The following is a 14973-nucleotide window of genomic DNA, read 5'->3' on the forward strand; positions in this document are numbered from 1 at the left end:
GGGGGGTACTGTTACGCCGAGCGCTCCGGGTCCCCGCTCCTCCCCGGAGCGCTCGCTACACTTCCCTCACTGCAGCGCCCCGGTCGGTTCCACGGACCCGGGGCGCTGCGTTACCACCTCCGGCCGGGATGCGATTCGCGATGCGGGTAGCGCCCGCTCGCGATGCGCACCCCGGCTCCCGTACCTTACTCGCTCCCCGTCAGTTCTGTCCCGGCGCGCGCGGCCCCGCTCCCTAGGGCGCGCGCGCGCCGGGTCTTTGCGATTTAAAGGGCCACTGCACCGCTGATTGGTGCAGTGGTTCCAATTAGTGTTTACACCTGTGCACTTCCCTATATCACCTCACTTCCCCTTCACTCCCTCGCCGGATCTTGTTGCCCTAGTGCCAGTGAAAGCGTTCCTTGTGTGTTCCTTGCCTGTGATTCCAGACCTTCTGCCGTTGCCCCTGACTACGATCCTTGCTGCCTGCCCCGACCTTCTGCTACGTCCGACCTTGCTTCTGTCTACTCCCTTGTACCGCGCCTATCTTCAGCAGCCAGAGAGGTTGAGCCGTTGCTAGGGGATACGACCTGGTCACTACCGCCGCAGCAAGACCATCCCGCTTTGCGGCGGGCTCTGGTGAAAACCAGTAGTGACTTAGAACCGATCCTCTAGCACGGTCCACGCCAATCCCTCTCTGGCACAGAGGATCCACTACCTGCCAGCCGGCATCGTGACACTTATACTGTATCGGCAGATAAGAACCATAGAACCATAGACTGTATCGGCAGATAAGAACCATAGACTGTATCGGCAGATAAGAACCATAGACTGTATTGGCAGAGAAGAACCATAAAACCATAGACTGTATTGGCAGAGAAGAACCATAGAACCATAGACTGTATCGGCAGATAAGAACCATAGAACTATAGACTGTATTGGCAGATAAGAACCATAGAACCATAGACTGTATCGGCAGATAAGAACCATAGACTATCGGCAGATAAGAACCATAGACTATCGGCAGATAAGAACCATAGAACCATAGACTGTGTCGGCAGATAAGAACCATAGAACCATAGACTGTGTCAGCAGATAAGAACCATAGAACCATAGACTGTGTCGGCAGATAAGAACCATAGAACCATAGACTGTGTCGGCAGATAAGAACCATAGAACCATAGACTGTGTCGGCAGATAAGAACCATAGAACCATAAACTGTGTCGGCAGATAAGAACCATAGAACCATAGACTGTGTCAGCAGATAAGAACCATAGAACCATAGACTGTGTCGGCAGATAAGAACCATAGACTGTATCGGCAGATGAGAACCATAGAACCATAGACTGTATCGGCAGATAAGAACCATAGAACCATAGACTGTATCGGCAGATAAGAACCATAAAACCTTATACTGTATCGGCAGATAAGAACCATAGAACCATAGACTGTATCGGCAGATAAGAACCATAGACTGTATCGGCAGATAAGAACCATAGAACCATAGGCTGTATCGGCAGATAAGAACCATAGACTGTATTGGCAGAGAAGAACCATAAAACCATAGACTGTATTGGCAGAGAAGAACCATAGAACCATAGACTGTATCAGCAGATAAGAAACATAGAACCTTAGACTGTATCGGCAGATAAAAACCATAGAACCATAGACAATCGGCAGACAAGAACCATAGAACTATAGACTGTATCGGGAGATAAGAACCATAGAACCATAGTCTGTATCGGCAGATAAGAATCATAGAACCATAGACTGTATCGGCAGATAAGAACCATAGAACCATAAACTGTATCAGCAGATAAGAACCATAGAACTATAGACTGTATCGGCAGATAAGAACCATAGACTGTATCGGCAGATAAGAACCATAGACTGTATCAGCAGATAAGAACCAGAGAACCATGGACTGTATCAGCAGATAAGAACCATAGAACCATAGACTGTATCAGCAGATAAGAGCCATAGAACCATAGACTGTATCAGCAGATAAGAACCATAGAACCATAGACTATCAGCAGATAAGAACCATAGAACCATAGATTCTATCAGCAGATAAGAACCATAGAACCATAAACTGTATCGGCACATTTAAGAACCATAGAACTATTTTGTATCAGCAGATAAGAACCATAGAACCTTATACTGTATCGGCAGGTAAGAACCATAGAACTTTATACTGTATCGGCAGGTAAGAACCATAGAACTATATACTGTATCGGCAGGTAAGAACCATAGAACTATATACTGTATCGGCAGATAACCATAGAACTATATACTGTATCGGCAGGTAAGAACCATAGAACTATATACTGTATCGGCAGATAAGAACCATAGAACTATATACTGTATCGGCAGATAAGAACCATAGAACCTTATACTGTATCGGCAGGTAAGAACCATAGAACTATATACTGTATCGGCAGGTAAGAACCATAGAACTATATACTGTATCGGCAGGTAAGAACCATAGAACCTTATACTGTATCGGCAGGTAAGAACCATAGAACTATATACTGTATCGGCAGGTAAGAACCATAGAACTATATACTGTATCGGCAGATAAGAACCATAGAACTATATACTGTATCGGCAGATAAGAACCATAGAACTATATACTGTATGGGCAGATAAGAACCATAGAACTATATACTGTATCGGCAGAAAAGAACCATAGAACCTTATACTGTATCGGCAGAAAAGAACCATAAAACTATATACTGTATCGGCAGATAAGAACCATAGAACCTTATACTGTATCGGCAGATAAGAACCATAGAACCTTATACTGTATCGGCAGATAAGAACCATAGAACCTTATACTGTATCGGCAGAAAAGAACCATAGAACCTTATACTGTATCGGCAGAAAAGAACCATAGAACTATATACTGTATCGGCAGATAAGAACCATAGAACCTTATACTGTATCGGCAGAAAAGAACCATAGAACCTTATACTGTATCGGCAGAAAAGAACCATAGAACCTTATACTGTATCGGCAGAAAAGAACCATGCTGCCCATCTATTCTGCCCAAACGTTTCGTGTTATGTTTCTACGTTAGTGACATTAAACATACGTCTTCAGGACATCCGGACACTCAGATTGTCGGCTCTCGGTTTTTCCTTCTTTCACTGTCGGATTCTTATGGTGAACACCCTGGTGACAGGTTATGGCAGCCATAGTGACCGCCCCCAAATTACCACCGACAGCCATCCAAAGAGAGTAACCGTACTCAAAACTAGGGAATCCTGGGATTTTTAGGGAAACCTGTGGAAAAATAACATGGACATCGTATACAAAGAAAATCAAAATCTAAACATATAATACAAGAAATATAGGCCCCGCCCAGAATATATAGAATACAGGCCCCGCCCAGAATATATAGAATACAGGCTCCACCCAGAATATATAGAATACCGGCTCCGCCCAGAATATATAGAATACAGGCCCCGCCCAGAATATATAGAATACAGGCCCGCCCAGAATATATAGAATACAGGCCCCGCCCAGAATATATAGAATACAGGCCCCGCCCAGAATATATAGAATACCGGCTCCGCCCAGAATATATATAATACAGGTTCCGCCCAGAATATATAGAATACAGGCTCCGCCCAGAATATGAGAAAATATAGAATACAGGCTCCGCCCAGAATATATAGAATACAGGCTCCACCCAGAATATATAGAATACAGGCCCCACCCAGAATATATAGAATACAGGCCCCGCCCAGAATATATAGATTACAGGCCCCGTCCAGATTACATGGAATACAGGCCCCGTCCAGAATATATAGAATACAGGCCCCGTCCAGATTATATAGAATACAGGCCCTGTCCAGATTATATAGAATACAGGCCCCGTCCAGAATATATAGAATACAGGCCCTGTACAGATTATATAGAATACAGGCCCCGACCAGATTATATAGAATACAGGCCCTGTACAGATTATATAGAATACAGGCCCTGTACAGATTATATAGAATACAGGCCCCGCCCAGATTATATAGAATACAGGCCCCGCCCAGATTATATAGAATACAGGCCCCGCCCAGATTATATAGATTACAGGCCCCGTCCAGATTACATAGAATACAGGCCCCGTCCAGATTATATAGAATACAGGCCCCGCCCAGATTATATAGAATACAGGCCCTGTACAGATTATATAGAATACAGGCCCCGTCCAGATTATATAGAATACAGGCCCCGTCCAGATTATATAGAATACAGGCCCCGTCCAGATTATATAGAATACAGGCCCCGTCCAGATTACATAGAATACAGGCCCCGCCCAGATTATATAGAATACAGGCCCCGTCCAGATTATATAGAATACAGGCCCCGTCCAGATTATATAGAATACAGGCCCCGTTCAGATTATATAGAATACAGGCCCCGTCCAGATTATATAGAATACAGGCCCCGTCCAGATTATATAGAATACAGGCCCCGTCCAGATTATATAGAATACAGGCCCCGTCCAGATTATATAGAATACAGGCCCTGTACAGAATATATAGAATACAGGCCCCGTCCAGATTATATAGAATACAGGCCCTGTACAGAATATATAGAATACAGGCCCCCTCCAGAATATATAGAATACAGGCCCCGCCCAGATTATATAGATTACAGGCCCCGTCCAGATCACATAGAATACAGGCCCCGTCCAGATTACATAGAATACAGGCCCCGTCCAGATTATATAGAATACAGGCCCTGTCCAGATTACATAGAATACAGGCCCCGTCCAGAATATATAGAATACAGGCCCCGTCCAGATTATATAGAATACAGGCCCTGTACAGAATATATAGAATACAGGCCCCCTCCAGAATATATAGAATACAGGCCCCGCCCAGATTATATAGATTACAGGCCCCATCCAGATTACATAGAATACAGGCCCCGTCCAGATTATATAGAATACAGGCCCTGTACAGAATATATAGAATACAGGCCCCGTCCAGATTATATAGAATACAGGCCCTGTACAGAATATATAGAATACAGGCCCCGCCAAGATTATATAGATTACAGACCCCGTCCAAATCATCTGACAATTACGTGATGTCAGATATCAGTCCGGCATTGTACAAGACAATTCATTCCTCCCCAAGTAATAATAAGGCTGGGTTCACACTGCAGCATTTCCGGGCAGAATTTCTGCCAGAGTTTGAGCCGGCGGCGCTAGGACCGAGCAGACTGCCATGCATTTCTGGGTGGATCTTTTGGGATATCTGCTCAGAAATGCATTGCCATCTATGGGGATGGCAATGTAGTCTGTGTGGTTCTAGTGCCGCCGGCTCGATCTCCAGCAGAAATTCTGCCCAGAAATTCCACAATGTGAACCTAGCTTAAGTAATAACCCCTACAGCCCTCACATTAGATCACAGTGGTTGTGGTGGTCCCCTAGCTCTCCCCTGATGGTAGATATTGGGGGAGCGAAGGGTCAGGACGGCAGGATTTCCAACTGTCCGACCACTTGTGTAGAGATGTCGTCAATGTATCTTGGTCATTTATAGAAATGATGTTTGTATCTTGTTCCCTCCTCCATATACATGACCAGGGCTGTAGTTATGGTCATTAACCCAACGCTGGGAGCCATATGAACCCATATGTAGATACAAGACTAGAGTAGTGCCAATATATTAGTCCCACCCCGGAGCTTGAGGGGCCCAAGATGATTGAGTCGTGAAGGTTTTGATATAAAGTAATGGGTTTGATAGGGACTTATTATCCCTCCATATTGGGCGGTGACGTACCTCGTACTGGTGAACATGATATACATAGATGCAGTATCTTATGATGGCAGCCGAGGACGACATTCCTGAAAGAGAATGGAGACATCTTACTCATATATCCCGACTTGGCATCTTCAATGCTTCTTGTATGGGAGACGACACCCGGTGAGATAAGACGAGCGGTTTATGATGACAGGTGACAGCCTGGTGGAGGGACGGGATGATATGACCTTATCTTTCGGGGGCAGGCACCATGAGGGTCTGTAAGAAGGTCATTTACATTACAATGGCGTCCTCCGACACTGGGGAATTTATATCCTCAGCAGCCATATGGCGAGCAGATTGCTCCACTGCTGTATTCTCTGGAGGGGCTTATGCTCAGGTATTACATCTAATACAGTATAGAGCTCATATATAAAGAAGAGAAAGGGGGTGAATTGTAGGGATGACGAGTAGAACCCTTTGGTCCAGTGCAAAATCTATACCAGGACCCTCCAGCTATCACTTATTGATAAGGGCGCTGATATCCTCTTTAGCCCCCTGTAATATAACCTCTAAAGGCGGCAGGACGCTGGATGGTTCAGGTTCCGTGCTTCTTCCATGCTTAGTTCTTATGGTCGTACACATTAGATAGCATCAGATGAACCAACCAATTTTGGCAGAACCAGCCTACCATGTAATGTAAATTTGGGTAGAAAACAGACATGGTCGCACATCTACAATCTTGTATAATGATCTGATTGCTTCTCAGCATAATATCAAAAACTAACAGGTTGTTATTATACATTTTTGATCAAAAAGTACAAGCCCACTCGCCACGTCAAGGCCACCTATTTAGAGTGGGTCCCTAACGTCCCTAGCATAAAATGGCGCAGCACCGGGCGGCGACCACCACCGCCGCAACACCAGTGCCCAGGGGGGGGGGGGGGGGGGAACGACCCACTGGCAGAGCGGCCCCAATGCCAATCAAACCAGTCCATGGGTCGCACCTCCCCGCAGACACGGCGCCCCGGCAGCAACGGACGCCGCACAGCACCACACCAGTGTGAACAAGGTGTAATAGCTCACTTAATTGAGTGGCATTGGGGCCGTTCTGCCAGTGGGTCGTTCCCCCCTGTGGGCATTGGTGTCGCGGCGGTGGTGGTTGCCACCCAGTGCTGCGCCATTTTATGCTAGGGACGTTAGGGACCCACTCTAAATAGGTAGCCTTGACGTGGCGAGTGGGCTTGTACTTTTTGATCAAAAATGTATAATGACAACCTGTTAGTTTTTGATATTATGCTGAGAAGCAATCAGATCATTATACAAGATTGTAGATGTGCGACCATGTCTGTTTTCTACCCGAATTCCTACCATGTAATGTATATGGCGGCCTCCTGATGTAAGGTGTAAGAGAAGGCGAAGGTATGCTGAATTTCAGCTGAGGAGATAACTCCCACCAGAGGTGTCTGGCAGCGGCTTACTTCACCTATGACCATTAGTGATGAGCGGCATTGGCCATATTCGAATTTGTGATATTTCACGTAAAAATAGACGAATATTCGTCCTATATTCGCGAAATAAGCATATTCTTTATATTTGCATATTTACATATTCGTGTATTTGAGGAAGAAAACAGTGAGGGGGTGGGGGGCAACTTTACTATTGGTCGCTAGGGATGATATTGATAACCTCTGACAAGTGTATTTGCATCATTCTAATTGGCCCACAAGTTAAAAGCAGGAATATGCGAATATTCACATATGCAGAAAAAAAGCGAATATTCGTAATTATGAATATATAGTGAATATATTCACAATATTCACAAATTCATTAATTTGCGATATTCGCGATAAAAATTCGAAATGCGAATATTCGCGCCCAACACTAATGACCATTGAGGACACGGGAATGCCAGGCTCAGCATCTGTATGGGGGGATCCAGAGATATCGCTGTCAAGCCCCTGCTTAGCTTCCCCCTCTATGAACCCTCTGTACTGGTGGCCTATAGGGTCAGAACCACCATGTAACCCTACATTTGTATGGATGGCGGCCGATCACCGGGGGATCTGAAATAGAACCACAGTTAAGGGCCAAGATAAGGCGACCTTAGAAACCGCACAATGACTTTATATAACTATGTCATCTTTATAATGTAATGCATTATGTCCTCCTATAGGGGGCAGAACGTGGAGTCGCCACCTGTCGCCACCTCCATTGTGTTACACATGTGGGATACAACTTTATTAACCCTTTCATAAATGGGCACTCCGGGCCTTTAATCCGAAGGATAGGGGGATAAGATGTCTGATCGCGGGGGTCCTGCCGCTGGGGACCCCCGCCATCTAGCATGCAGCCCCCACCTGTGAGCACTGCAGGAAGCGTTGGAGGCAACAAGTCTTATGCCTCCTGACCACAGGGACGGAGTATCATGATGTCACCAGTCCCCCCGTTTGACATCATGTCCCGCCCCCTCAATGTAAGTCTATGGGAGAGGGCGTGACAGCCATCATACCCCCTCCCATAGACTTTCATTGAGGGGTCATGGCGTCACGAGCCTCTGGCGCTGAACCCAACCTTCTAAACCCATGTTTCCCAACCAGGGTGCCTCCAGCTGTTGCAAAACTACAACTCCCAGCATGCCCAGACAGCCGAAGGCTGTCTGGGCATGCTGGGAGTTGTGGTTTTGCAACAGCTGGAGGCACCCTGGTTGGGAAACACTACTCTAAACGAACGCCAGGTGCAGCACGGAGATCGCGGGGTCCCGCCTTTTGATAGGGGATAAGATGTCTAGGGGCCAGAATACCCCTTTAAGCCAGCCATTTACTTCATGCCCCCATATGCATGCACATTTAGGTTGGCTGAGTGTGCATGTGTTCTAAATTAGATAGGGGTTCAAACACCCTTATCTTACAAAAAGTAAAGGGATCAGACAAGATCACATAAGCGTGTATCCCTGCGCCCATTCCCTTATGAACGCCACATGGTTTACTACATTCATTAGATTTTCTGCATGAATATTGTTTGTGGGGCTCTTCTTCAGGGAAATCCTCCTGTGTAACCTCAGACTAATAAAGGGAATGGGACGGCCATGGGCACCTCATACGCCACGGTATATGTCAGCATGGACATAGAATCCAAAGGTGGTGAGAACCAAACCTAACAATGTATCATAGAAAAAACACCTACCGACTAGGAAGTAGAGCCCAGAGGCCAGACGCAGGCACTGAAGATTGGCGCTTGGGTCTCGGCACCAGATAAAGTTCTTCAATCCGAGGATGAGGAAGACGAAGGCGAAGACGCTGATGATACTGGAGACGATGATTAGAGCTCTGGTGAGGACGATGGTGGCTGAAAGGGGAAAGAAGTGATAGAGCAATACAAGATCTGACAATGTTTTATAGTCGTTGTATCCTTGATTATAGGGCAGTGCCTCCAGCTGTTGCAAAATTACAATTCCCAGCATGCAGGCACATCCTCTGGCATGCTATGATCAGGATTTATAGTAGTTATACACCTCCCCTTCAGCTCTATCTGTATACTGCTGCTGTTATCGCTATGAAATCAGGATATATAGTAGTTATACACCTCCCCTTCAGCTCTATCTGTATACTGCTGCTGCTATCTCTATGTGATCATGATATATAGTATTTATACACCTTGCTACCAGCTCTGTTTGTATAATGCTGCTATATATAGTAGTTATACAAATCCCCTCCAGCTCTATCTGCTCTATCTGTATACTGCTGCTGTTATCTCTATAGGATCAGGATATATAGTAGTTATACACCTCCAGCTCTATCTGTATACTGATGCTATCTCTATGGGATCAGTATAGTAGTTATACATCTCCCCTTCAACTCTATCTGTATACTGCTGCTGCTATATCTATAGGATCAGTATATATATATATATATATATATATATATATATATATATATATAGTAGTTATACAAGTCCCCTTCAGCTCTATCTGTATACTGCTGCTCTCTCTCAATGGGATCAGGATATTTAGTAGTTATACAAGTCCCCTCTAGCTCTATCTGTATACTGCTGCTCTCTCTCAATGGGATCAGGATATTTAGTAGTTATACACCTCCCCTCCAGCTCTATCTGTATACTGCTGCTATATCTGTGGGATCAGGATATATAGTAGTTATACACATCCCCTCCAGCTCTATCTGCTCTATCTGAATACTGCTGCCATCTCTATAGGATCAGGATATATAGTAGTAATACACCTCCTCTCCAGCTCTATCTGTATACTGCTGCTATATCTATGGGATCAGGATATATAGTAGTTATACACCTCCCCTCCAGCTCTATCTGTATACTGCTGCTATCTCTATGGGATCAGGATATATAGTAGTAATGCACATCCTCTCCAGCTCTATCTGTATACTGCTGCTATCTCTATGGGATCAGGATATATAGTAGTTATACACCTTCCCTCCAGCTCTATCTGTATACTGCTGCTATCTCTATGGGATCAGGATATATATAGTAGTAATGCACATCCTCTCCAGCTCTATCTGTATACTGCTGCGATCTCTATGGGATCAGGATATATAGTAGTTATACACCTGCCCTTCAGCTCTTTCTGTATACTGCTGCGATCTCTATGGGATCAGGATATATAGTAGTTATACATCTCCCCTCCAGCTCTATCTGTATACTGCTGCTATCTCTATGGGATTAGGATATATAGTAGTTATACATCTCCCCTCCAGCTCTATCTGTATACTGCTGCTATCTCTATGGGATTAGGATATATAGTCAGCTGCTGCTGACTTCACACAGACTTTCTGCCCAGAGCCAATATCTGAACCATTGGGAGATTTATCAAAACCTGTTCTATAGCAACCAAATTGTCTTTTTAATTTTTAAAAAAAGGCCTCTGAAAAATATAAGAAGCACTCTGGTTGCTTTGAGCAACTGCACCACTCTTACTCTACACAGGTTTTAAAAAATGTTTTCCCTTATCTTTATGTTAATGTAATCACTGTATACAGTACATCGGCTCAGCTGCTTGTGTGTAAGCTCTACTGTGTCAGTGAGTCAGGCAAAGTGATAGTAGCTTCCCAAAGACCAGCAGGTTCCCTGTGCCTGAAGTGTCAATCATAGAGCAAGAGCAGGAAGAGAGAGAAGGTTCAGCTGTGCTATGAGCTGAAATAGGCCGATGAGAGAACCCCTAATAAAACACCTCAGTTGGGATTTTAGGTCAAATCGCTTTCCCCCTAATGGCAATATTTTTTCTAAAAAAAAATACACTATGTGTGAGAAAATATATTAATACTGCACATAGTATGAACTGATCCCACCCACTTATGAGCATTATCTGTTCACCTGGGTGACCACCAGCAGCCTAATTAGATGGCCAGGTGAAGTAATCAGACTCCACTCCCTCTCTCTGCAAAGCCAGAGGATTCATGGGAAATCTAGGTAGCATTAGGAAATCATGAAAGTGATGGAATTGTAATCAGTATGGCTGAAACACCTTGCCTGCCACATCAGCTAAAACAGGTAAGCACAAGTCATACACAAGAACCTCTACTTTGTGCTATGCTAAATGTCCTGGAGTGCTTCTTTAAAAAGACTCCCTGTTTGAGTGACCATCAAGACAATAGCTACAAGGGCCGGCACCACTCATAGCAGGGCAGAAGCTGGCCCAGATAACCTCCATGATGAGGGGGCAGCCTGCAGCCACAGTTTTTCTTGTAAAGCCTTAAAGGGGTATTCCAGGAAAAAACTTTTTATATATATATATATATATATATATATATATATATATATATATATATATATATATATCTCAACTGGCTCCAGAAAGTTAAACAGATTTGTAAATTACTTCTATTAAAAAATCTTAATCCTTTCAGTACTTATGAGCTTCTGAAGTTAAGATTGTTCTTTTCTGTCTAAATCCTCTCTGATGACACCTGTCTCTGGGAAACGCCCAGTTTAGAAGCAAATCCCCATAGCAAACCTTTTCTAAACTGGGCGGTTCCCGAGACACGTGTCATCAGAGAGCACTTAGACAGAAAAGAACAACCTTAACTTCAGAAGCTCATAAGTACTGAAAGGATTAAGATTTTTTAATAGAAGTCATTTACAAATCTGTTTAACTTTCTGGAGACAGTTGAAATATATTAAAAAAAAGTTTTTTTCCTGGAATACCCCTTTAAATGGGTACTCTGCCCCTAGACATCTTATCCCCTATCCAAAGGATAAGGTATAAGATGTCTGATTGCGGGGTTCCCACCACTGGGGGCACCCCAGACATCCGGTGCATGGAGCAAACTTAGCCCTGTGCATGATGACTGGCGATGCGGGGTGGAGGCTTGTGACGTCACGGCCAAGCCCCGCTCGTGTCATCATGGCCACGCCCCCTCAATGCAAGTCTATTGGATGGGGCGTGACGGCCATCACACCCCCTCCGATAGACTTTCATTGAGGGGGCGTGGCTGTGACATCACAAGTGGGGCGTTTCCGTGGCGTCACGAGCCTCAGGCGCTGAACCCGACGCTCTAAACCAGTGTTTTCCAACCAGGGTCTTCCAGCTGTTGCAAAACTACAACTCCCAGCATGCCCAGACAGCCGAAGGCTGTCTGGGCATGCTGGGAGTTGTAGTTTTGCAACAGCTGGAGGCACCCTGGTATGGAAACACTACTCTAAATGAACGCCAGGTGCAGCACGGAGATCGCGGGGGTCCTGCCTTTGGATAGGGGACAAGATGTCTAGGGGCCGGAGTACCCCTTTAAGCCAGCCATTTACTTCATGTAGACCTCCCATAGACTTGCATTGAGGGGGCGCGGCCGTGATGTCACGAGTTTCCGGCGCTGCACCCCACGCTCTAAACGACCGCTGGTATCCTTTGGATAGAGGATAAGATGTCTAGGGGCGGAGTACCCCTTTAAGAATTATGATATCAAGTGATGTGACAGTGCGGCCCTAATGACAGCCGGCAGCGCAGACGGATAGAGGATCAGCGCCACCACTGCACGCTCCGCCTCCTCCTGATAAATGGCGCCTCCTCTCACCTGGATGTGGGTTCAGATAGGAGCTGAAGGCGTCACAAGTCCAGATCTTCACGAAGCGGTCCCAGACACATTCCCTCCAGAGCCCCCGGCAGCGCGTGCTCAGCATCACCGAACCCTTACTATTGATCTGAGAGCAAAGATACAGAAGCTTTATCCCAAATCATTCTTTCCTTCATCATAGAACAACTTCATCTTCTTTATTTTGTTATTTGGGAGGTAAAATGACATCAGTATCCATGACATTTTACCCCATTGTGCCTCCAGCTGTTACAAAACTACAACTCCCAGCATGCCCGGACAGCCAAAGGCTGGGGTAAGCTGCTGCCAGACACCTATTTTATTGTAGGTCATCAATGGAAAATCCCCTTTAGATAATGAACATATAATGGAAAAGAGAACATTGTATTATAAAAGAATAAAATATATATACAAATATGTATCCTGCACCTGCATCTAGGGGGGCACTAGGATATAGGGGGGCACTATGGTATAGGGGGGTACTATGGTATAGGGGGTACTATGGTATAGGGGGGTACTATGGTATAGGGGGTACTATGGTATAGGGGGAACTATGATATAGGAGGCACTAGGGTATAGGGGGTACTATGGTATAGGGGGGTACTATGGTATAGGGGGTACTATGGTATAGGGGGTACTATGGTATAGGGGGAACTATGATATAGGAGGCACTATGGTATAGGGGGTACTATGACATAGGAGGCACTATGATATAGGGGGTACTATGGTATAGGGGGGTACTATGGTATAGCGCCATGTTTGGAGGGAATATGTTAAAATTGCTCATAGAGAACAAGCCCCTATCATACATAAGCACGTTATTGGGGCTCAAGTGTACAGAAGGGCACAGGTGTATGGGGGTACATGTATTTAAGGGAGACACACGTTTATGGGGCACATGTGCATAGGGGGCACACATATATAGGGGCACATGTATTAAGGGGGCACACATGTATAGGCATACACCTATGGGGGCATACTTGTAAAGGAGGGGCACAAATTTATCAAAGGAATACATGTATATAGGGGGCACATGTGTATAGGGGATTACACATGTATAGGTGGGCTCAAGTGTATTGGGGGCACACATGTATAGGGGGCACAAGTGTATAGGGGCACATGTGTATTGGGGCACGTGTGTATAGGGGGCACAAATTTATAGGGGGCAAATGTGTAAAGGGGCCACACATGTATTGGGGGCACATGTGTATTGTGGGAACATGTGTTTTGAGGGGGCACATGTATATAGGGGCACATGGGTATAGGGGCACATGTGTATTGGGGAACACATGGGTATACGGGGGGCACATGTGTATTGGGGGGGGCACATGTGTATAGGGGTTCATATGTCTTAGGGGACCCTTGCATATTGGGGGCACATGGGTATAGGGGGGCACATGTGTATTGGGGGGGCACATGTGTATAGGGGCTCATATGTCTTAGGGGACCCTTGCATATTGGGGGCACATGGGTATAGGGGGGCACATGTGTATTGGGGGGGGCACATGTGTATAGGGGCTCATATGTCTTAGGGGACCCTTGCATATTGGGGGCACATGGGTATAGGGGGGCACATGTGTATTGGGGGGGCACATGTGTATAGGGGCTCATATGTCTTAGGGGACCCTTGTGTATTGGGGGCACATGGGTACAGGGGGGCTCATACCACTACCAAGTCCCCCTTAAACTCTTCGACCAACTTTCTATTTTATCCTGACTGAATCCCCATCAGATCAGACGACCAATGGACAGTCCTCTCCACTATATATTTACCTGCCAGCAGTCGGTCAGGAGCGCGGCGATGGTGCTCGCCATGGTGAATGATGCGCAGGTGATGAGCAGGAGGTTCAGCTTGTTGGCCATCACCTCTGTGTGTCGTACAATACATCATAGCAGGCGGCTCGTCAGCAGCCACTTGGCCTTTACACTGTTTTAAAGGGACCGCGTCCAATAAAATGCGAAATCCTGACGGAGCCAAAGCAGTCGCGGTGGTGTCCATGCTCTGCCGGCCATATATGACGTATAATGTGGTTGCGCCATTTATAGGCTTTTCCGGTGGATTTTATGCCTTTACCTGGTTGTGACGATTGGTAGTGGAATCGTCGTCCGTCCGTATCTCGGCGTCTCCTCTTTAAGAGGTCGAGCGGAACCAATCGTCACAAAGCGGGTCGATTAATCGCTTAGCAACAAA

General features: G+C 45.7%; 1 protein-coding gene across 1 annotated transcript; it reads right to left on the minus strand.

The window, feature by feature from the left end:
- Nucleotides 1-2868: 2868 nt before the first annotated feature.
- Nucleotides 2869-14628, minus strand: LOC130293517 (claudin-16-like). Its single transcript, XM_056542311.1, has 5 exons — nt 14556-14628; nt 12765-12891; nt 8914-9075; nt 5767-5831; nt 2869-3262 (listed from the first exon to the last, which is right to left on the minus strand). Exons 1-5 carry the CDS (start codon nt 14595-14597, stop codon nt 3062-3064), a joined length of 597 nt encoding a protein of 198 aa, XP_056398286.1. The 5' UTR covers nt 14598-14628; the 3' UTR covers nt 2869-3061.
- Nucleotides 14629-14973: the final 345 nt, after the last annotated feature.

The sequence above is a fragment of the Hyla sarda genome, chromosome 10, assembly GCF_029499605.1.
Source record: "Hyla sarda isolate aHylSar1 chromosome 10, aHylSar1.hap1, whole genome shotgun sequence".
NCBI classification, from domain to species: domain Eukaryota; kingdom Metazoa; phylum Chordata; class Amphibia; order Anura; family Hylidae; genus Hyla; species Hyla sarda.

Excerpts from the sequence above, each read along its gene's own strand:
- LOC130293517 (XM_056542311.1), bottom strand. The coding sequence starts at position 14,597 with ATGGCGAGCACCATCGCCGCGCTCCTGACCGACTGCTGGCAG. Across the intron at positions 9,076-12,764 it reads CTATCTGAACCCACATCCAG|CCACCATCGTCCTCACCAGA; the intron begins GTGAGAGGAGGC and ends TTCCCCTTTCAG. Across the intron at positions 5,832-8,913 it reads TGGGCTCTACTTCCTAGTCG|GAATGTCGTCCTCGGCTGCC; the intron begins GTAGGTGTTTTT and ends ATTCTCTTTCAG.